General features: G+C 39.7%; 1 protein-coding gene across 8 annotated transcripts in view; it reads left to right on the forward strand.

Moving 5' to 3' along the window:
* Positions 1 to 23,347, forward strand: part of Dnah11 (dynein axonemal heavy chain 11) — a 298,369-nt gene that overhangs the window by 208,576 nt on the left and 66,446 nt on the right. For 7 of the 8 annotated variants that reach the window (XM_063239334.1, XM_063239325.1, XM_013152435.3 and 4 more), the window contains 4 exons: positions 5,973 to 6,107; positions 12,232 to 12,402; positions 21,246 to 21,481; positions 22,902 to 23,024. In XM_063239334.1, coding sequence (XP_063095404.1) covers positions 5,973 to 6,107; positions 12,232 to 12,402; positions 21,246 to 21,481; positions 22,902 to 23,024 — 665 coding nt within the window. Of the gene's footprint in view, positions 1 to 5,972; positions 6,108 to 12,231; positions 12,403 to 21,245; positions 21,482 to 22,901; positions 23,025 to 23,347 lie in introns of those variants that run through there. The other variant, XM_063239363.1, reaches the window with a different exon arrangement.

Raw genomic sequence — 23,347 nt, forward strand, 5'->3', positions numbered from 1 at the left:
AGAAATGAGAGGGAAGAATGAAAGATGAGCAAAGGCTTCCTTTGCCTCCAAGCTGCAAAATTTAAATTTTATGTCACTAGTGACATCAAGCCTTGGAAAGATTTTAACAGATAAATGACACGCTCAGACAGACGAGTTTGCAGGCAACTGCAGCAAGTCCTGGCAGGGCCTCGGCTCAGGGAGGAGCAGTTGTGAGGCCCACGTGGATTCACAGCTGGCTGTTGGGACGTGGAGAGGGTGGAGGAGTATGAGACAGAGGCAGTGAGTGGGAGGGGCTGGTGAGGCTGCATATCGCTGGCAACACACCCCTCCCTTACCACCCCTGAGAACTGATGTGATGACCTATTCTTCAGTGTGCTGCACGCAGTAGATGCTTAGTAAACCTCAGTGTTTATTCTGCCTGTAACCCACTTGTTAGTGTTGACCAGTCAGGACTGGAGTTGGACAGAGAAGCTCCTGGGAGATATATTTGGAAATGGTTGGTGTGATGATCCAATGTGTAGATAAATAGACCAGTGAGCGTGCAAAGCAAAAGAAGCAGTGGGGGCTGAGGTGGACCTCAGGGAGGATGCTCCTGACGCAGAGTAAGTCTCACCACAGGTCCCCGAGCTGGCAAACTTAGCAACCACTGCAGTCCAGAGGCTGGTGCTCACAGTGACCATGTGGCCCTGACAGAGCAAGGCTTCAGGCAGACCTGCTTATGTCCGAGCCCTCTGCTTATTTTGGAACAAATCTTACAGCCCTTGTAAGATTTCAGGGCACATTCTCAAAGACAGAAGAGTTAAAGTGAACTTTCCAGAGCAGAGCCCAAGGTTCTGACTCCTATATTGATCTATATCCAAATTCTTATTTGGATATAGAGGATATACGAGGAAGGGATTAAACTGTGCTTCCATTTTCCTGTTCAGTAATTACAATAATTCCTGTTTAATAATTACTTATTAAAATAATTACAATTTTTATGATAATTATTTTAATAAGACAGTTAATAATCCCCCAGATATCCTCCTTATGACATGGATAATGTCAGCCCCTCTTATAACTATTGACTCCTAAAAGTCTTTTGAGGCTGCCGTTTCCAAGAGCCCTCCTGGTCCCCACTCCACTTGACCTCTGGAGCATGAAAAATAGAGTGGTCAGTTCTGAACCAGGAAGGGTTTGGTGGAAACATGTCTTTCAAATCAAGTCTTGAGAGGTGGATATGTTTGCCCAGAAGATGGGGAAAGAGTTTTCATGAAGGCACACTGGAAGAGGGCCCTGTGTTGTGTGGACTCCCCACAGCCTGGAAGAGGCAGAGGGACTGTAATGAAGCTATTTTATACCCGAACCTGGATACTTGTGACCATGCCTGACGTGAGGCCTGGCAGTGTTTCCTCCATCCTTCCACAGCTGTGGAAGCATCCGTTTTGAAGCATCCATTGTGTTAAATGCATTCAGTTACACTGGTTCAGAAGTCAGAAGGCTTAGTGATGGGCCTTGATTTGTCACACACTAGTAAGTGGTGCTTTTCCAAGTGTCCTCACATAAAAAAAGCAATACTTCTGTGCTTCAGTTCTTAAACAGAGTAACCCATAGGAGACCAGTGTGTCAGCTACAAAACGCCATCTCAGTATAAATATAATGTTCTCCAAATTCTTTTTGTTCGGGGGCCAGGGATTTAGCTCAACGATATAAGTGGCTGCCATGCAAGTGCGCAGTCATGAGTTCGATCCCCGTACCAAAAAAAAAAACAAAAAAAAAAAAAACACTTTTTTAATCATGTAGAATTCATTACCTGCTTAAGGCACGTAGAATCCTCTTGATTCTTATTCCAAAGAATATTTTCTTCAATAATAATAAAATGGTTTTTTCAAATTTCTCTCTGCAATAAGAATAGTATTAGAAAAAAAGGCGCTTTTTTTCCCCATTATTTTCAGACTATTCTACACCGACAAAAAATAGCCAGTTTTCATTAAAAAGTGTAGTGGCTTAGTATACATGTTCAAGAATATATATTTTCATGACCAGTACTGTCTCTTGAGCTTGAAAGGATAACTTACAGCTGTTTAATTCAGTAACTCTAAGTAAGTCGCTTCAGTGTGAAAAATAAGACTTACTGCATGTTTGTATCAGGCTCAGGGACTCCTCGGAGTTGCTACAATTCTGTCAGAGGACTTATGAGGTCAAAAGTGTTCTCATAATCACACTAAGACATTGTCTGTTCACCCTTATTTTCTATCAAGCATGCTGTAGGGTTTCCAGAGGCCGCATGGTGTGTTATCTCAACAGATGGAAGGGCAGACGGAAGACTCTAGACTCCTCAGACACTAAGAGGATTTGTGAGAATCTTAATGCCATGCTCCTCACTAATTGTGTTTGATTTTGATAATATTGCTTTTATAAAATGAATTTATGCTAAAATGTGTTCATTTGGAATAAATTTTTTAAACTCAGGTTTAATTTTAATATTAAATATAAATACATATAATGTGCATGACCAATTAATAGCCTTTGGGGTTCTGAATTTACATTCAAAGTATTTTGAGACCAAAAATTGTTGAGAACTGCTGGTTTATATTGCCCTGAGTAGTATTATGTGGCTTATCAAAATTCTCACTTGGGACACAGACGGCTGTCCATAGCATAGGGGACATCTTTAATTCCCTATTAACTCAATCAGGATCCATGTATGACTTATACTGTTATATCATGACTGATCTTAGTTAAATCTGACTTGTTTGATTACTGCTTATTATTGACAGATTTTATTCAAAACCTGTAAGGTTGATGGTAACAAGTTGAGTACAAACAACTATACTGAAAATGACAATGATTCACTATGATATCTATTCTGATTTGATTACTACCTGTTTTTGTAGCTCTACACTATCTATAAAGTTGTATTTTTGTTAATCCTGTTATGTACTATGTTCAGTTATACTTTATCTGATGATATAGCCAATTCTGTTGATGATAACAAGAAACAGCACAGTGACCAGGATAGAACTCCTTATACAGCAGATTTATATGTCTTTTTAGTTTTATGTGTCTTTATGAAAAAATTTAGTTCTGTCCTGCTTTGTTATGTTTTTCCCTCTAACATAGAAAGGACAGAAATACATGTTAAGACTCAAGCTTACATAATACCTATAAACAGTTTATGAGCCTGATCTGATGACACATGATGAAATGAACAAAAACTTTGAAAGAAAGAAAGTGGCACTGCAGTACCCAATCCTGATTCCAGAGTGTATGATGTGAAATCCAGCAATATTATTAATCTTTGTTCAGAAGGATTTTAATCTAATATACTGTGTTAGGTCTCAACATAAACGAAGATATGGATAAACACATACATGTCTAAGTGTATAGGATTGATAGCCATAATACTTAGTTTTTGTTGGATAGTTGAACAGAACTGTTTGCAGTCTCCCTGGTTGAAATCCCATTTATATGTTCCACTTGTGTATCTTGAGCAACTATTTATAGGGGGACAATATGTATACATCAGCTAGTGATTTATTACTATTTCTTTTCTTTGAAAGTATGTACTATTTCTGCCCGTTTTCTATTTTGTTTTGTCTTTCTTTAAAATTAAAATGAATCCTCACAAAACTCCCCTTTGAGTTGGGTAATGTTAATTTGTTTTTCAGACAATGAAACTGAGGTGTAGTGTTCAGAAAAACAGCTCAATTTGTCTCTGCTTAGCTGATAGCAGAATCCATATGTAAACCTAGGCATCTGATACCCCAGCCCTGTGCACTTCATTTTATAAAGCTCTAGCTCCATTTAATGACCCAACATAGATCTGTAATTTTTACTTCAATTACATTTCCATTGGGTGTTTCATAGAGTGAATCTCCTCCTGTTCTCATAAATTTGATCTTATTTTTCATATTAGTCTTAAATCTGACATTACACATTCATGAATATATGTATTTTTATATGTTGCTATAGCAGTATAAGTAATGAAATAACTGTTAATAGGTTGTGTTCTTCCAGTTTGATTGGTAAATATTCTTAGAACTTTGTGTGTGTGTTCACAAAAGCCATGTTATAAGTCTTAGTTATGATTCTCAGCAGTTAGAGAAGATGCTATAATGAGAATTTAAGTATTTGATAACTTTGTCAAGACTTTTTTAGGCTATAAGTAATGCAAACCTGTTCAAAATACCTTAAGTCACAAAAGAGATCACATGACTGATAGAAAGAAGTGTGACTAGGTGTCAAGAGATTTGAGAAGTGGGAAACTGTGTGAACTTGTCTTGGAGACTCTCTAGGGCTGGTAACTTCTCATCCTGCTTCTCTTTATATGAGCCTTTACCTCATTGTCCAGGATGGTTTTGTCTGCTTGCCTATGCCCTGATAGAAGGTAGTATCTCTCTAAATGAAGCCTACAAAAGGGTATCCATCCCTTAGTTCTTCCCATAAGACAGTGGACCTCCTCTGAATCACAATACTACACTGCAAAAGAGAAGCTCTGGTCAGATTAAGGACAGATCTAAAAGGTCTTGGTAACCTACATCCTTCTTCACTGCTTCAGATACAAGACAGATAAGAGTGATTTGGTAGGTGAACACTGTAAGATCATCTGTTGTTAACCACTTAATTTACATGGAGTGTCACTCAGGGAGTGTGTTGTTTACATACTGAGTGTCCTGAGTCACTTGGGCAGGTGTCATTTCAACCAGTTGATCTTGTTATTCTCCTTAGATGTTTGTTTGTGGTGAAATCTATAAGTTCAGGTTATTTTCTTTTACTAGTTTGTGTTTGTTTATAAAAAATAACCTAGAATTTTGTGCTATAAAAGCTCTATCATCAGTGCATTAGATACATATTTTTACTTTTTCATGACACAGTGATATTCTTTCACAATACAAAACAGACACATTTGGAACACTGAGGCTGTACAGGAAGGAAGTACCCAAAAACTGAAAAAGAAGACATGTTAGTATATCAGAGAGGAAAAATCTCTGTTATGAAATAGACAAAGAAAGATCTCCTTATTGTCGGACTATTTGTAATACAGAAATTATAGAACTTGAAAAACAAAAAATTCCAGTACTGATGAGTGATTAACAGAGTTGATCAAGGTCTAACTATTCTGTAATCAGACTTATGCATCTTCTGTATCACACAATATGGAACCTGTTTGTTATTTATTCAAAACAAGAGAGTCAAAAAAGTCATTTATAATTTAGATTAGGCCTAATAGACCTGATAATTGAAAAATACAGGATAGTGAAATGCCAACCAGGACCTCCATCAGTGACGTCTTCACCGTTACATTTAATGGGTAGGTGTTTTATTGAAATTGTACCAGAAAAAAAAGGAAAAGCCAACCAACAGTATAAAGTGTATTGTTTAAAAAAAGACAATAATGCAAAAAGAATTTGGGAAGGAACCAGTTACTACTGTCCAGATTGTAATACTGCACTATATATTGTAGTATACCCTACAGATATAGGGTATACTCTACAGATATACCCTACACAGAAAAATTATTGAGTAAATTTATTAAAATTGTCATTATATGTTTCCTGTTATATTGTAAACACTAATGAAAAGTGCAATTTTTGGTCATTCTCCATTTAAATAATTAGACTGGTATGTGCTTAATAAAGCTGGTATTGGAATGTGAGGCTTAGAAACGAGAGGCAAGAGGCAGTGTGTTTGGGTGGGAAAGGCACACACACACACACACACACACACACACACACACACCTCTTGGTCCCTTTGTGCACCTTGCCCAGTGGCAAGGGAAGGCAGCAAGAGCATGTGGTGATCTGTTCAACAATGTGAGGCAGCCCGGATGGATCTATTGTCACTATTTTCTCTTCTTCCTTCCCTAGAATTTGTATAGTAGAAAGGAAAAGAGCAAAGGAGAAAGAGCAGTTTGTTTTACTTCCCTTAAAGTAACAGATATTTTCTGATGCCTGAGCCATTTATGTTTTATCTAAAAATGACTCAAATCAATTTAAACCCTTATATAGGAGCTGGATCAGCATCTTTGTAGACTCACAGCTTCATTGGAAAAAGCAATAGCTGAGAAAGTCCGGTGTCAGGAAGAGGTGAACCAAACCAACAAGACGATTGAATTAGCTAATAGGCTCGTCAGAGAACTTGAGGTAAGTCAACATTTTTCCCCCAAAATTCTTGCTAAAGTATTTAGATCAATTTTTTAAGATTTTATTATTGTTGTAAATAATAACTAACTAGAGATAGAATCAGCAATAAAGGGAAATACTTAATATTGGGTCAAGTTACTAGAAGGTAGAAGTGAACCACCATCAGGACTGGGGATTTAGCTCAGCAGCATAAGCACCTGCCTTGCAAGCAGGCAGTTGTGAGTTCGATCCCTGGTACCCATAAAAAGGAAAAAGACAAAAAAAAGAAAGAAGTGAACCATCATGTATTCTTTTAACACATAGATAACTCAGTGTGACTTCAGTGTAGTTTGCAATAAAAACAGAAGGAACATGTACATTTTGTCAGAGTTTATGTGTTTTGTGTCAACTTTCAGATAGTGGAGTACACCAGCTGTGGTACATTTCTACTTGGTTTTTTTCCCTCTTTTCTTTTCTTTCTTAGCATGTGAAATCCATTAAAGACAGCACAATCCATAAAAGACAGCTTTTTCTTTTGGCTCTGCCTTGCAAGTCTACTCCAAATCCGAGCACTTGTCATTCCCTTTGGTGCCCACACTGGCCATGCCACTCTGAAGTCCATCCCTCTCATTTTAAGATAAGTTTTGAAAGTCAGGATAGCTGCTGGGTAACTGGTATTGAACTGCTGTCTGATCCTTTTAGCGTACAATTGCTATTGAATTCTACCAGCACCATAACTTTCAAGCCAAACTTGATATATGTTTTGTTGTTACTTCTTTTTATAGGTGACTAACATGCTATTGTTAATATTTATTTCATTACTTAAAGGTTTTTAATCACAGAGTTTCTTTCTGTAGAACATGTATAATAAGAGAATATCTTTGTCATGAGTAAGACCCTAAAATAAGATTTGCTCCAACATGTAGCATTAAACAATTTTAGGCAAGTCTTTAAATCTTTTCAACTTGTCTTTGTGTCTCTAAAATGGAAATTTAAATAATATCCACCTTACAGGACTATGATGAAGCTAAAAAGAGTTATCTTTATCTCTTTGTTTCATATCAAAGAAGATAACCTAATAAAAGAACAGCAAAGAATTAAATAGACATTCATGCGTAAGAGATCTTGCAACTGGTCACTAAGCATATAGAATTATAGTCACTATCTTAGTAGGGAAATACAAATTAAAACTACAAGATGACCACTCATAACATGTAGGATAGCCATAATGAAAAACATCTGCAATAGCATGTGTTGGTAAGGATATAGATGAACTAGAACACTTGTGTATTGCTACTTACAGTGTAAGATGGCTCAGCCTCTTTGCAAAACAGTTTGACAGTTTCTCAAAATGTTAAATATGAAGTTACTACATGATTCAACAATTTCATTCATAGATATCTACCCCCAAAATGAAAATACATGACCACCTGAAAGCTTTTATGCCTTACATATTACAGCATTATTTACAATAGCCAAAAGTTGAAACAACCCAAATGTCCATTAATTCATGGACTTTAAAAAATCGTCTATTTATACAATGAATGTTAATTACTCATAAAAAAGATATGAAATACTAACATTCTGCAACATGGATGAGCCTTGAAAATTGCATGCTAAGTACAAAAATCCAGACACAAAAGGACAAATATTTTGTGATTCCAAGTATGTGAATATCCAAAGTACATAAATCTGCAGAGACATGAAATAGATTAGTAGTTGTCAGGGACTGAACAAGAGCTTGAGGTTTAGGGGATGATTGCCGATGGATATAGAAGCATTTGGTTATTGTTGTTTTTTTGTCTTTTATGAGGAGGAGGTAAAAAAGTATTCCAAAATTAGGTAGGAAAGATAAATTTACATATATGTAAAAGTACTAAAATACACTCTGTTTTATACTTTAAAGGATAAATTTCATGGTATAAGAATTCTATTGCAGTAATGCTATTTTAAAGTAGTGTACAACTGCACTGCTACAAGCATATAAAGTATACAGCTAAAAAAGTATATAATTTAAAAATGTACAACTGCACTATTAGAAATGCATGTAGCTGGTGATGATAGAAAACTTGATTTACAGAGCTTTAAACAAAGGGGCGTTTAGTTTTTCCATGTATTAAAAACATTCCTAGTGGTAGACCAATATTAGGGTTGACTCTAGTGTTGAGGCCCAGAGCCCCCGTCTTTCCCACTGTTCTGCTTCTTTATGCCTAGCACCCTCATGTGTTTGCCTCAGGGTCCCACAGTGGCAGTTGTTTATCTAGAGAGGATGGGGACAAATCTGTATCAGCTGGAGTTTCCTTTTCCATAAGAAAAGTTGGCATTTTCCTAGAAACCTTTCTGGCATACTCCCATTCAAATTTCTTTATCCAAAAAAGGATCAATCACTCCTCACTGCAAAAATGGCTGAAAAAATGAATAACTGGGTCATGATGCTGGCTCAGCCAATCTCAGTCTGTCTTGGGCTGGACACCTTGCCACCCTATTCAAAATTAGGAATTGCCCTTCCAGAAAGGAAAGAGAAGTGTAGGATGAGTGTGCTGACAACAGCTTCATTTCTTACAAATATAGTCAATTTGTTCAAATCTAGCTCAAATTTGGTACAAACTTAAACCTACAAACCTCTGAAACTCATAGTTGGTGGCACATGAGTTCATGGTTCCTTCCAGAGAATGTACTCTGTGCATTCCCTCTCGATCCCTGCAGGTTTTGTTGCCCCAAATTTTCTGGCTAAGAACTTTTGAATTACACCTGGCTTTTTGCCTCCTCCTGCACATCCCACAGGCAGTAGTTGATCAGCTTTTTCTTTTGGCTCTGCCTTGCAGGTCTACTCCAAATCCAAGCACTTGTGATTCCCTTTGGTGCCCACACTGGCCACGCCACTCTGAAGTCCATCCCTCTCATTGCAACTGGGTGGTCATTTCAAAAAGCTTGTGTGTTCCTGTTACTGCTTTGCTCAGAACTCTCATAGCTAATCAAGTCTCGCAAAGTAGAGCCTGAAGCTTTATATGTGACCGTTTAAGCTATTGTGATCATCTTTCATATTGCTGGAAGAAAATACTGACATGGTAACTTATAGGAAGGGAGGTTTCTTTGTCTCAGAGTTTCAGCCCATGGTCAGCTTCCTTGAGGCAGAAACACCAAAGTGGACAGGCAGGAGAGGACAAAGCTGCTTAGAGAGCAAGGGAGCAGTGCAGGAAAGAAAGGCAGATGTGTTATCCAAGGCTCCCAGACACTCCCAGAAGTTTGCTTTACTAATCCCCAACGTGGCTTCTAATCCAGCCAAGTTGACAGGCAGGATTAAGGGGTCCACAGTCCATGTGACCTGGCTCCTGGTGCCTCTCTGTCCTCTCCTCTCTGCTTTCCCTCTTGCTGCCTCTGCACACGCCGGCCTGCTCCTCTCTGTACAGCCCTTGGTGGCTGTTGGCCTGTGGCTCCGTGGGACTCACCCCGTGCCCGATAATCCCATCACTGGCTGTCTCACTCCTCAGGTCTTTGCTGGAAACTACTCTTTATGAGTAGTTCTCTCATATATGAGAGATGAGGTTCTCTGACCTCCTAGGTAAAGAACATTCAACATGTGACTGCACACACACACACAAACACACACACACACACACACACACCTCTACAGCTCTTTTCCACTTACCCCATGTTATTGTTTTGCGTAGCATTTATGGCCCAATACACTTTTTCTGTATACATGAACACCTGTGGCCTTTTTTCTCCAACTAGACAATAAGCTTCTTAAGAACAAGAACTTCATCTATTTTGTGAACCACTTGATCCCACCAAGGAGATTAGTCACTGGTTTGTCCAGGAATGAGTAGCCATTTCATAAATGAATGAATGGGTAATTTGGGAGAGCTATCTGTGTTTTAATTTTTTAAAAATCCTTTTGGAGTCCTTCAAGATTCATCCCTTTTTGGTCAGGTGAGAAAGTTCACCACTACTCTTACTTAACAAGTATTCCCATTTAACATAGAAAGATTCAAGCAATTTGAAGTGTTTGCCATTTGTGAGGTACCAAAAGAAAGAATGTCTCATAATTCAGCTATTCCTGAAGTAGTTACTCAGTGTCTCAAAGTTTTATCAAGTAAAAGCAGGCTTGACCCTGTGTCTCTAACACAGAGCCATTTTCTCAAAGGCTTTCCTTTCTCCTGATAATTAACACAGTGAAAGGAAAAACGGTGTGTGGTTGTATGTTGTTACAAAGGGAAAAATATATTTTTGAAGGATTAATTGGAGATGTCAGATCTTTCCCCTTGAGGATAAATTCTTTCTGACTAGAACAGGAGACAGTTAACTTCTGAAAAGCATCAAGACTGATGATTTTGTCTATATGGCATTGACCTGGAAGCTTAGCCATTCAGACTAATAAATCAGGCAATTTATATTTAATCATTAACTAACTTCTGAGCTGAACAGCTGTTCAAAATTAGAAATGGGTCACCCCAGCCAGGATGACATTACAGGCAATCTATAATGCATTAGAATAAAATTATAGTGATTTTTAACTGTCTAGAAATTTATTACAGGACATGTTCCAACTCTTAAACTCTTGTTACCCAATGTCAGTAATGATTTATGTTGTGTGGGTGGTATAGTGAAATTATTGACTATTTCAATAGCCGATAAGTCTGTGTTTAGTAAATCTGCAAATTTCAAAGCTGTTTTGGAGAATGAGGTGGGTGCACTTTATTGTTTATCATTTACAAACCAAAGACAACAAAGATAGAGGGTGGGCAAATGAGGGATTTCTCTTGAAAATTAATGGATATATGGTTTGTGGCCAAGGAAGGAAAATAATGAATTCTAAAAAGAGAGCTGTAGAGCTGAAGTTCCTCTATGTGTAATAACACAGATAACTTGGGGTGATCTTTATCAAGGAAGCAAGGAGACATCCTGAAACAGCTTTGATAACTATTTCACATGCTACTTTCACAACTCCCATGTCCGGGGTATCAGGATGCTTACATTGCTGTGTTTTCTGATATGTATCATTTTTGTTTTCTCTGACCTTATTTCATGAGAAAAGCAAAAGTCTGCAGGTTTCTTCTTTGCTTGTACTACCAAATTGCTGATTGTTTTTCAGGTCTTATTAATTTGCACATTCTTGGAATATTATGTGAATTTTTAACATGCCTTGAAATATATTAGTGAAGTATCCTGCAGTTCAGGCAATCTATATGTATTCATTGCACTTTTATTCAAATCCAATATTAAGGGCTCTGCATACTTAACCTGTAAATCAGATTTTAAATGACCATCCCACTAGATTCAAGACTTCAACAGCATTGTCTTTGAGGCCTTCCAGTCCTGATTTCCTTCTTCTTACATAGGTCATAGCCTCTTTCACTGATTTAATGATTATGTTTAAAAAATAGCCTGAGTTTAGTCACAATCAGTCTAATTCTTTAACTAATATAATTCAAAGTATGGGGCTATTTAAACTTTATGTTTTAATTAATGAGCAACAGTCATTTTCCTTTGTAATGAGCCCATGGTCAGTATGTTAAGAAACAAAGAATTTGGCCCAGGACCATGCTGGACCCTTGCTGAGAAGTGGGGAGAATGGAGATCAGCCAGGCTAACATTAAGAATCCTAATATCAGTTGAACGTGGTGGTAACTGTCTGTAATCCCAGCAGTCTGGGAAACTGAGGCAGGACAACTGCAAATTTAGGTCTTACTAGGCAAATTAATGACACTGTGTTTCAAAGAGAAAAAAAAAAAAGGAAAAGGGTCTAGAATATATAGCCCAGGGCAAAGGCCATGTGTTCATTACCCAGAACCACAAACTAACAGCTAAAAAATCAACATCACTCACTCATTCTCGACTACAGCTTTGGCTGAGTTCTCAGGAAACCACTGTCAGCCTTTCAGAAAGAACCCGAGTCAGGATTAAAGATGTTAAAGAACTAATGTTACATCATGCTAAACTCCACAGGAGAGAGTCAGAGGACTGCTCGGTGATGGTGGGTTTTAAATATATGAAAGGTTGTGACAGTCATGGCAGCCAGTTGCATCCCATTCTTCTGGAGACCTCACGGAAGGCCTTAAACTGTGCTGTAAGGTCATTGCATTAAGCATTCATGGAGTTGACATGCACCCTATAATTACATGAGAGTCGTTGCATCCCGCAGTCAGAGAAGGTCCGCTGGGGTCAGTCCATCCAGTGCTTCGAAGCTCAGGAGAAGACGCTCTGTGGCGATGTTCTCCTCACAGCAGCCTTTGTGTCCTATGTCGGGTCCTTCACGAAACAGTACCGCCAGGAGCTGCTATACCTCAAGTGGATTCCGTTTCTTCAGCAGAAGGTAAGCACAGTTCCCTACCTTGTGAGCTGGGGAGCATCATGAGATGTGCGCATATCCGACTGCCAGGCACCTCTGCAACAAAGCTTCTGGAGATCCTGCCTGCCATGAGGATGTTTCCAGTGTGTTGCATGGTGTCTTATTTGAAGGTTTCCACAAGGCAGTGAAAAGAGTGTTGAATTGTTTAAGTGCATGAATACAGTACAGATATTTTGGGATGTTCTTTCCATCATAGATATCTGTGGTTTGTGAGTAAAAAAAAAAAAAAAAAAAAACTTAGGGAAAAATAAAAGTAGAGTTTAAAAACCTTGTGTTTAATTGCTGATATGTATGTTTCTAGAAAGTTCCATGTTAGGGCCGGAGATTCAGCTCAGCAGCACAGTCACCTGCCTGGCAAGTGAGATGTCATGAGTTCAATCCCCAGTACAAACAAAAAAAGAAAGAAAGAAAGAAAGAAAGTTCCATTATAAATTGATTCATGTTTTCCCATTTGTTTAAAATTACAAATGTGGCATACCATGAAAATCAAATTCTGCCTCAGTGAGTTCATAAAAATAAAAATAATGACATTGAACCACTTAAATTGTCAAAACATTCTGAAGGTGACCAAGCAAAGTCCTAATTTTCTGATGATAATATCGCTAAAACTACACTCATTTTAATGTGCGCTATGTTTCACTGTAGCCCCACTATTCCCAGCGTTCTCCGCTCACACACCCTGTCCTCTTCTCTTCAGCGCTGTGCCCTGAGCAGGCTGCGACGGACCCGAAAACATGGGCAGCCCACTCAGCTACTTGTCACTAAGCACCAATGAATTCAGGGAAGAAATATCCCCAAATTATTTTAAATGAAATCCTTCAAAAGAGAGTCCATCTGACAAAAGAGAGTTTCTAAGACGTGGTGGAAGGTATTCCATATCATACAGGGTTCAACCTCTTGCAATCAGATTTCCCCTTTTCTGAGTGCTTGTCTTCTGCCTCTAAATTCAGCGGCAGTGAGGTAAGAAGACAACTACTCTGTATGAACTGTATCAGGGTGGCAGGAGCAGTTGAAATTTTTTATTGCTAATTTTTAAAATTAATTTGTCCTAGTTATGTGCTCACAAGAAGTGACTGTTCTCATTCCTCAAGTGTGTAGGATATTTTCTAGAGCTATGCTTGCCTGTAGATATCTATCTCCTTGTGTTTTTGGTTTGTCAGTTTGACTTGCATGTCACAGGGATTCTAATGGTAACCAAGTAGCTATTATTTGTATGTTTTATAAATCTATAAACCAAGCATGTCCTTTAGAGTACTTTGGAAGTAACTCCTTTATAAAATAAGGATCAACTGTCCTTAATGCATTCTCAGAAATACATACATTCCAAGTAAGTTATTATTTATATGTACTATATTCCAAACACATCAGTTCTACCTTATTATTAAATAAATTTAAGTCAATTCAAACCAGAACTCCAAGGAGGATTATGTTTTCATAATCCTCCTGTGATTGGCCCTGTGATTCTAAAGTTCATTGGAAATTATATTCTAAAAAGCAACCACACACCTAGAGTCCCAACACACTAAGCAGCTGAGTGATTGTAAGTTTGAGCCCAGCTTTGACAACTTAGCAACTCCGTGAGATCCTGTCTCAAAATCAAATATCAAAAAAGGGCTGGGCATGTAGCTCAGTGGGAAGGTCCTGAGTTCAGTCTCCAGTACCCAAGAAAACAAAAATCTGGCCAAGCTAATTTAGAATGGGGAAGTAAAGACATTTGCCCTGAAGACACTAACATGGATTCTAAAACTTCAAATGACATCAAACTGTTCCTGCACCAGAAACAAAAACTAGAGGCCTTCAGAGAGCTGGACAGAGACTTGACACGAGGAACACATGTGTGTATAAGCACAGCCGCATCTCTCTCCTGCCACCACCTAGCCCCAGGTACGCCTCTTCCCTTCTGATGCTGGCAGAGGAAAACCTGATGCTTCTATCTAAGGCTGCTATTGGGTTGTGCCCTAGTTTCCACCCCGTTTTACTTCCTCACAGACATCATAGAGCGTTTCTCCCTGGGCATCATTTTTTTGCTCTATACTCAAAATCACTGCGTGGTTCCCACCAGCATTTGAACACATTTGATTTCTCTTACTATAATTTAAAAAAAAAAAAAAACACGAACAAGCTTCCAACCCTTCCGACCTTCCAGCCACTGTCCATTTCTCCCTCTCACTGTGGTAAACGGCCCAGAAGATGGGTCTGTATTCACTGTCTCCAAGCTCCCACTCTGTCCCGAGTTACTCAAGAATGGGATTTTGTCGCCATCCTCTACCAAAACTACTCCTGCCGCGCTCTCTTTCCGTGTTGCTGAGTCTGGCCCTTAGTTTTGCATTCCCTCCTGCTTGGGGCCCGGGGAAACTGATGATCTCAGGCTCCCCTCAGTGCTTTCCTTCCTTGTTCCCACAACCTCAGTCCCCCTCACTCTTCCTCCCCCCTGACTGCTCAGACCTGCTTGGCCCCAGTGACTTTCCTGTTCTCTCCCAGCTCCTAACATTGAAATGCCCAGAACTTCACGTCTGCTTTCTTTGCCTTTGCACCTTGTGTATCTGTAACCAGTCTCTCAGCTTTAGGTGCAATCTCACCACTGATAACTCCCAGATATGAATCTCCAGCCCAGGCTATGACATCTTTACTGAAATGTTTGCAAATGGTCTCAGTACAGTGGTACGTCACACTCAGTTGCAACTAGTATTGTGTAATTCTTCAACCAGAATTGTGGCAAAAATTAAGTTCGTGACTAAGGTACCACTGTGTGGCTCATCCAGACTGATCGCATCTTCCTATCAGAACGCCTCCAGCCAGGGGTGCTGGATTTGCTCATGAGTGGCCCTGTTTATTAGCTCAGGGTGCAGTCCCTGGACATTTACACTGCTCCTCTGCTAGCCTGCATATCCAGCCTGGCCCGGGAATCTTACAGGCTGTACCTTCAAGGTGTATTCAGAATCTGACCGTTTTCCCCCACCAGAGCACCATCATCCCGGACCAAGCTATCTTCTCTTTCTTGGCTTTACAAAACCTAAGGTTTCTGTTTTTATCTGTGCTGCTTCTCTCCCAAGTCTCCTCTTCAACATAGCAGCTAGACAGTCCTTTTAAAATGCAGGGAAAGTTTCTTCTAAACTCCCTTGGGTGATTTACCATCATACTCAAAACCCAGGCATCCTCTAAAAGCTCACGTGTTTTGGCATATTGTCTCTCTTGTTCTCACTTCCTGTTCTCCTTTTCCTTACTGTTATACTTAAGGCACACCAGCCACCTATTGTGAATGTATCAGGTGTTCTCCAACCACAGGCCCTTTACACTGGCTTTTTCCTCTGTCATACATCATTTTCTTCTAGGACATCTACCTGTCTCACTTCCTCTTAGCCACCAAGATTGTGCAATTAACCCCTCTAAGACTCTAGATATAACTACAACTCCATTCCTGGACGTACTTCATCTCCTGTAGCATGCTTCTGTTGCTCTTTGTTTGCTTGTTCATTGTGCTTAGTTTGGTTTGGTGTTGGGGATTGACCTCACATATATTAGACAAGGGCTCCACCACTGAGCAACATCCCCAGCCCCACTTCTTGACTATAGCATGCATCACTTTCAAATATGGCACACCATTTCTCATGCTTACTATCTACCACATGCAGCTAATACTTAAGATCCACCAAAGCAGGGACTTTACATACTTTGTTCATTGCTCTAACCTGGAATAGAGCCGAGGCCATTGTGAATACTCAGTACTTTTTTGATTGAGATAAGTATAGTTACATGGTTTTTAGTATATTCATGGAATTGTGCATCCATCATGAGTAAGAATTCTAGAACATTTTTTATCAGCCCCAAAATAAACTCCATACCCACTAGGTATCACATATCACCCAACTGCCCCATCTCCTCCAGGCTTAGGCATCCACTAATCTGTTATACAGGTCCACAGATTTGCTTATTGTGGAATTTCATATAAATGAACCCATAAATATATGTTGTTATATGACTGACCTTATTGATCCAGTTTTTAGGGTGTATACCTGTGTGATTTGTGTCAGCTCTTTGCTTCTTTTATGCCTGCATAATATTCCATGATATGGTTTGGATTTTTTTTTTTTTTGTACCAGGGATTGAACTCAAGACCTTGCACTTGCCAGGCAGGTGCTTACACCACTAAGTTAAATCCCAAGCCCATATTCCATTATATGAATATGCTGCATCTTAATTACCCATTTTCAATTGATTTGTATTAGCTGCTACATTTTGGTTATTATAAGTACTGTTGTGACCATTCAGATATTCATGTATAAGTTTTTAGTGCATGTGGACATTTGTTTCATTTCTTTTGGATGTAGAGTGGAACTGCCATTTGCCACCATTTCAATATGTACTTTTTAAATAAATTTACTATATGCTAAAATGTACGTTGTGTTATCAGCATGGCAAGTAATGAATTATCCAATAAATGAGGTGAGAATAACTGACTAACCCCAGGGGGAAAGTACTATTAAGCACTGCTTCATAACTTCATAGCAAATAAAGCATTTCGGGTGAAGTATTAAAAAGTAAATAAATTAAAAGGAAATGTGAGTGAACTGATGTGTCGTTATGATCTAATGGTTATAACATGTCTCACTGCTACTTTTGCAATTCACATGAAAAGTGCACAATGTGATCAGGATGAATTCCTTAGAATTAGTAAAAGTCTGTATTACGACTTTTACACTATAGGAACAGTAGTCTGAGTGTTACGCAAGCATAGAAAGTCACTAAAGGCATTTAGGCAAGTTGATTTATTATTGTAGTTGTCACAATAATAAAGTTCACATTAGCTCTCAAAGTCTTGGAGTGTAAAGAGAGGACAGAGAATGTTGAATCCAGCAGGACCTCAGGTTTACAGGCAAATAATCCGGAGGATGGAGGAGGCCACACAGGAAAGGTCGTGGGCTGGCAGGACAGCTAAGGAATAAGAGGTGCCATTTAGGCTGGATAGAGACCTGGTTAGTCAGAAGCCAGTAGATAAAATAGAGTAGACTCCCAGAAAAAGTTAGACCTAGAATTACATATGATCCAGCTATTCCCCTTTTAGGTATGTACACTGAAAAGTACAAATCAAGATTCAAATGGATGTCTGTACGCCCGTGTACACAGAAGCGGTGTTCTTGTCAGCCAGGAGGCACAAGCAGCCTGGGTGTTCACGGACAGATGAATGAGGTTTTTGAATGTGTTGTTAAACCTAAAAACAGGAATCTGACACACACTGTAACGGACAGGATGCTAACTGAAATAAGCCAATCACCATAGGACAAATACGCTACTATTCCACTTATGTGAGGTACTTTATGTAATCAAATTCCCTAAAGACAGAAAATGGGACAGTTGTTGCTGGGGGCTTGGGAAGCAAAGAACGAGAATAGAGTTTCAGTTTGGGAAGATGAAGAAAGTTCTGAAGGTTCTGATGGCTTCATATTGTGAATGTACTTAATGACCCTGAAGTATACAATTAAAAATGGTTAAAATGACAGATTGTATGTCATGTATATTTTGCCACAAGAAAAAAATCGTAGACTAAAAGCCTACGTGTCTTGATGCTGCTGCTGTGTGTAACCACCACAGTTCAACAGGTGAGGGAGGTACTGACAGTCAGAGGCAAATAACTGTGTTCTGGAGCTCCAGATTTTAATGGTGAAATAGCTTCATGTTACTGCAAAGTCTGGGCCACATTTCTCATCTATGCCCAGCCAAAGATGAGTAACACGATATGGGGTAAGGTGCACATGGAGGAAGCCGGGGCTGGGGACATGTATGGTCCTCCCGAAGTGCTGTGGTATCTTCTACTCCTCCAGGACACTGGGGTGACAGGCAAAAGCAGAGCTTTGCTATGAAGGAGCTCAGGGCTAGAGAGTGGGTTTATTACTGCCCAGGCATTAAGGTAACCAACGACTGCTAGCAGAACTTGGAAAGGCAAGGAGCATAGCCAAGCTGTTAGTAAGGTGAGGAGCCACACAGCAGACTGCATAGCTGAAATGCACAGCCCTCGAAGGTGGCATTTTCAGTTCAGGATGGAGAAACAATGGTTTGCAGTGACTTCCAAGGAAGTATTGGAAGAAGGCTGCTCTCTCCCAGATGCCAGCCACAGTGGTACTCGGAAATGAGCTGTCTCCACTTTAGGAGAGAGGTACGTGAAGTCAGATGTGTGACTGTGGTTCATTCGCCCCAACCTCACCCTAAAATTATGCGAAAGACAATTTTTAAAACGTATTGATGCCAGTTGAAGCTAAGTCACTGTGACGTGGGCTTCCAACTTCTCTTTTCTCATCAGTGTATAACACTTTTCCAAAGAGGGAGCCTCCTTTTACTCCCCTCCCCGCAGCCCCATCTCCTAGCAGCTCCTCGCTCTGGGCACTGTTAACAGGGCCTGGCAGAGCCCTTACAGGGATCTGTGGAGCGCAAGGTTCTTTGTTCATGCTCTGTTTCCAACATCATTTTCCTCACTGTAGACTTTTTCTGAGGAGTAAATTATAAAGACATATATGTAGGTATGTATTTATATACTGGAGTTTATTTTCATTAGTCTGTGCCTAGGTTAAAATTTATTGTGGTAGAGCTTGGCATGTAGCTTAATGGTCAAATGTTTGGTTAGCATTCCTAGCCTTCGGTTTAATCCCCTGCACAATAAAAAATTATAATAAAATTTAATGAATGAAATAAAAAATAATGACTGTATTGTAACTATCCAACATATTTTGAGGAAAAGCCTTTCTGTATGTAGTCATATAACTAAGAACCTATTTGAATGTAGCACTGTAAAGAAAATATCCTAAAACTATTTTGTTAAAACTTTAAGTCTTAGAGTTGCTGTCATACTTATTACATCCTTTATTCTTACTATATTAAATCAAGGAAAAGGGGACAGGGTGGTATTTTCTTTGGTGCCTAGTGGGGACCAAGCCACAGAGTTGTTAAGTTGTTACATTTGGACACAGAATCTACTGTCGCCCACTTGTGTCCTTCTGCTAGTCCTTTTAGTTTCAGAAGTCAAAGTTACCCAATGTATGCAACTGTTGCAAGCTGTTTGTACTAATTAGAAGGTAGGAAATAAAAACCATGTATCCTTCGTGTATTATTCAACTTTCCCATCACTGGACCCAACACCCACAACTTAAAGTAAAAGATGTTTATTTTAGCTCTGGGTTTGGGATTTCAGTCCATGTCCAGTTGTCTGCAAGGCAGAAAGACATGGCAAAAGGCCTGGTGGATGGAAGCTGCTCGCCTCCTGGCTGCAGAGGCAGAGAGAAGGGAGGGTCTGTGAAGGAGACATAGCCTCCAAAGGCCACCCCCGGGACACACTTCTTCCAACCAGACCTACCTTCTTCCAGCACGTGTAGCTACAATTCATCAGTGGACCCATCCACCAGGGACAGTAGCACCTCGTGATCCAGTTACCTTCCAAAAGTCCCGCCTCTGATTGAGGGGACATTTTAGAGCAAAACCATGATACCCTGATAATGGGAAGGTGCCTATTCTACAGAGCAAATTGTTTTTATTGTGAAGAAAACTCCATTCAATCAGATACAGAGACCCATTCATATCACCACATAGGGCTGGATCCTCTGTGCGGGTATGTGTGGGGGGAGGTGGTGTGGAATGAAGCCCACAGTCTTGCATATACTAAGCATATGTTCTGCCACTGAGCTACATCCCCAGCCTGGTACATTTTTAAGAAAACTGTGATTAGGGACAGCGGAATTGTAGGACAGTTCCTATACTGGTATGGAATTGTGTCCCAGCCTTACTGTGGGCATCCTTTCAGCATTTTGTTTGCTGAAGCTCTGTAGCCAACCCAGAAACCAAACTCTCCTGCCTCCTCTGCTCCTCGCTGCCTACCCTGGGTGGGGCTCTCCCCTGGCACTCACCAGGGGAATGGTGGTTTCCTGCCCAGCCCTTTTCCTGCTGAGAGGCTGGCACTTCATTTTTCCTGTTCATTTTGACATCTGCAGACAGTGTTTCATGCACACAAGAGGCCTCCAGGAAAGTTTTGGGGGTTGATAACTGAAACAGTAAATGAATGCTTCCTTTCCACAATCTTCTGTACTTTTTAACGCTTACCTACTTTCATAAAGGATGGTCCTTATTCTTTACAATAGGTTTCCGTAACTCCCCTCTCTTCCCTTCCCCTGCTCCCCACCTTCCTCCTTTCTCTCCACTCTTTTCCCCCTTGTTTGTCCTTTCCCTTTGGGCTCCTCTCCTGACACCACCCCACTATGCAGTGATTCTAGGCTCAGGGTTTCCTGTGTGAGCAGAGGTCGCCCTCTGTGTTCTCAGCCTGCTGAGAAGTTGATAAAGCTCCAGTGGACTGAGAACATTCCACGGCCCACTCCACGGTGAGAAACCATCTCTGCAGTGCTGGCCTGCCCACACTGTTAGGATGCCTGAGCAAGACACTGCTTTTAGATCTTGCTTACGTGAGCCAATTGCTCCATAAGCAAGTAAATGTCTGGTTTCCTGCCTTCTTCCTATGTCGGAATTCTCTGTCACTTAGTTAAAATGACTATAGATGTAGGTGTAGGATGAAGTGCCTTTCAGTTGAAGCCAAGTAGATGTATGGTAAACCAGATGTCGAATCCCACAATTAGTAGGATTTAAAGAGGTAAATACTGGGTCAAAAGTTCAAATTATCTCTCACGATGAGAGTTGCATTTGGCTTCTAGGAGTACACAGAATTTGCAGTGTATTTCTCTTCATTTTGGTCTCTTCCTGTTTCGCCTGTTGAGGCGAAACTCCTCTTCTTCTGCCACACTAACCATTTGTGGCATTTAACTTTGATCTTAAAGGTGTCCATCCCAATAACGGGAGGCCTGGACGTGGTTGCCATGTTGACGGATGATGCTACAATTGCTACCTGGAGTAATGAGGGACTGCCCAGTGACAGGATGTCAACTGAAAACGCCACTATCCTAACACACTGTGAACGCTGGCCCCTGATGATAGATCCCCAGCAACAGGGAATTAAGTGGATCAAGAATAAGTATGGAACTGACCTGAAAGTCACACACGTAGGCCAGAAAGGGTATGTGAATTCTGAAGGGGTTGGCTCTGCGTTTAGCTGTTATGAAATATATTTTCTTAAAGTGTTGATTTTTACAAAGTCTTGGCATTTGTTAGACTTCTCTGCCATCTTAAACTATTATAGTTTGGTGACACTCATTTGCCTGCCCATGCAGAAAATATCTGCAATGAAAAGTCAGATGTGTCAGGCAACAGTCACTTATGATAAAAAATAATATTGAACTTTGGAACTAACTGTGTGTGCAAAAGAAAAAACTACATTTCCTAAGGCTAAGAATGGAAACACATGTGCTGGATTCCTTCTCTCTAGTGGCTGGCATATGGTAACGGTTGTATTGTCCTGTGGGCTTAATGACCCTTGCAGTTACAGTCCACAGTGTACTCTTTACTTGTAGTAGGGCCTTAACATGACTACAAACGCCTGTTGTGGATGTCTGATTTCTTAGTTGTGTTCACACTGCTCTTGAGAACTGAGTCTGCTCTGAGACTTGCTGTCATTGGATTTTTATGACAGTGTTGCCTGTTAAATAGAAAGCTGTCTATTGGTATTCACTTAACATTAAGTAAATTATTTTGGACCTATTTCACTTTACTCACTTTTTATTCACGTATAAAGTGAACTAAGGAACACATACTGGTATGTGGAGTCCTTGCTTATCTGAATACATGGAGAAGACACTCGTGGAGAGAGACTCCTTTTGGAGAGTGGGACTAAAATAACAGTTCAAAGTTTCACTGAATTTAAAGATTGAATTTAAAGATTTAGAAACTGAAGATTGATAAAACCACAAGATATTTAATGCAATTTAAATTTGTGGAGGTCTTCTTTTTGAGACAAAGATTTTCTGTATATTTTAGGCTGACCTCAAACTTACTATGTAGTCTAGATTGGCCTCAAACTCAGTGATCCTCCTGCCCCAGCCTTCCAAGTGCTACCATTCAAGAGTGCACCACCACAGCCCATTAATGAATTTATCGTTATGGCATTTGAGTTATTTACATTTGTTTTAGTCATTGATAATTGTTGAAAGCGACTAATCTTTCCTTAGAAAATATGACTGTAAGATTTATTTCAAAATCTGTTATCTGGGGACCAGGTGTGGTGGCACATGCCTGTAATCCCAGCACTCAGGAGGCTGAGGAAGGATTGCTGAGTTCTATGCTACATAGTGAGTTTAGGACCAGCCTGAACTACTTAGCAAGACCCTGTCTCAAAAAGCACAACAAAAACAGATGTCTAATGTTTGTCTAATCCAATCTAAATTAATCTCATCAGTCTAAAAAATAGTGCTTTGTAGATGTTTTCTCTGTTAGTACCATCGAAATATATATATTAAATAAAATATAATCATTTAAATAATTTTGATCTTGTTCCTTGCGCTTATTTATGTTTCTTATCTCAATCCTGGTTGAATTTTCAGGTTTTTGAATGCCATTGAAACTGCTTTGGCTTTTGGTAATGTCATTTTGGTGGAAAACCTTGAAGAAACGATAGATCCAGTTCTTGACCCACTGCTTGGGAGGAACACAATTAAAAAAGGAAAGTAAGTGTTCCTGAACTTTTAATAGATCTTTTAATCATCAATTTCTGGTTTTTTTTAGCCTCATAGCCAGGCACAATCAGTTGGAATCTTTGTGGTGACATTTGAGTTTCCAGTCTGTAGTGCCTGTACTCCAAGACCAAATCATCTTCCACATGACCAAGACTTTCAGACTGTATGTTTGTAGATTTAAGGAGTTCTTTCTCTGCACAATTCCTGACCTCAGGACCAGAAATACATTGTCACTGACCTAAGTTTATCCTGTCAGTTCTCTAACTTTGATAATTCACAAAACACTTGAGTATGTTTGTATGTTCTGCATATCA

Source organism: Cavia porcellus, unplaced genomic scaffold, assembly GCF_034190915.1.
Source record: "Cavia porcellus strain 051 isolate PalLab524CR breed Dunkin Hartley unplaced genomic scaffold, mCavPor4.1 scaffold_2, whole genome shotgun sequence".
NCBI lineage: Eukaryota > Metazoa > Chordata > Mammalia > Rodentia > Caviidae > Cavia > Cavia porcellus.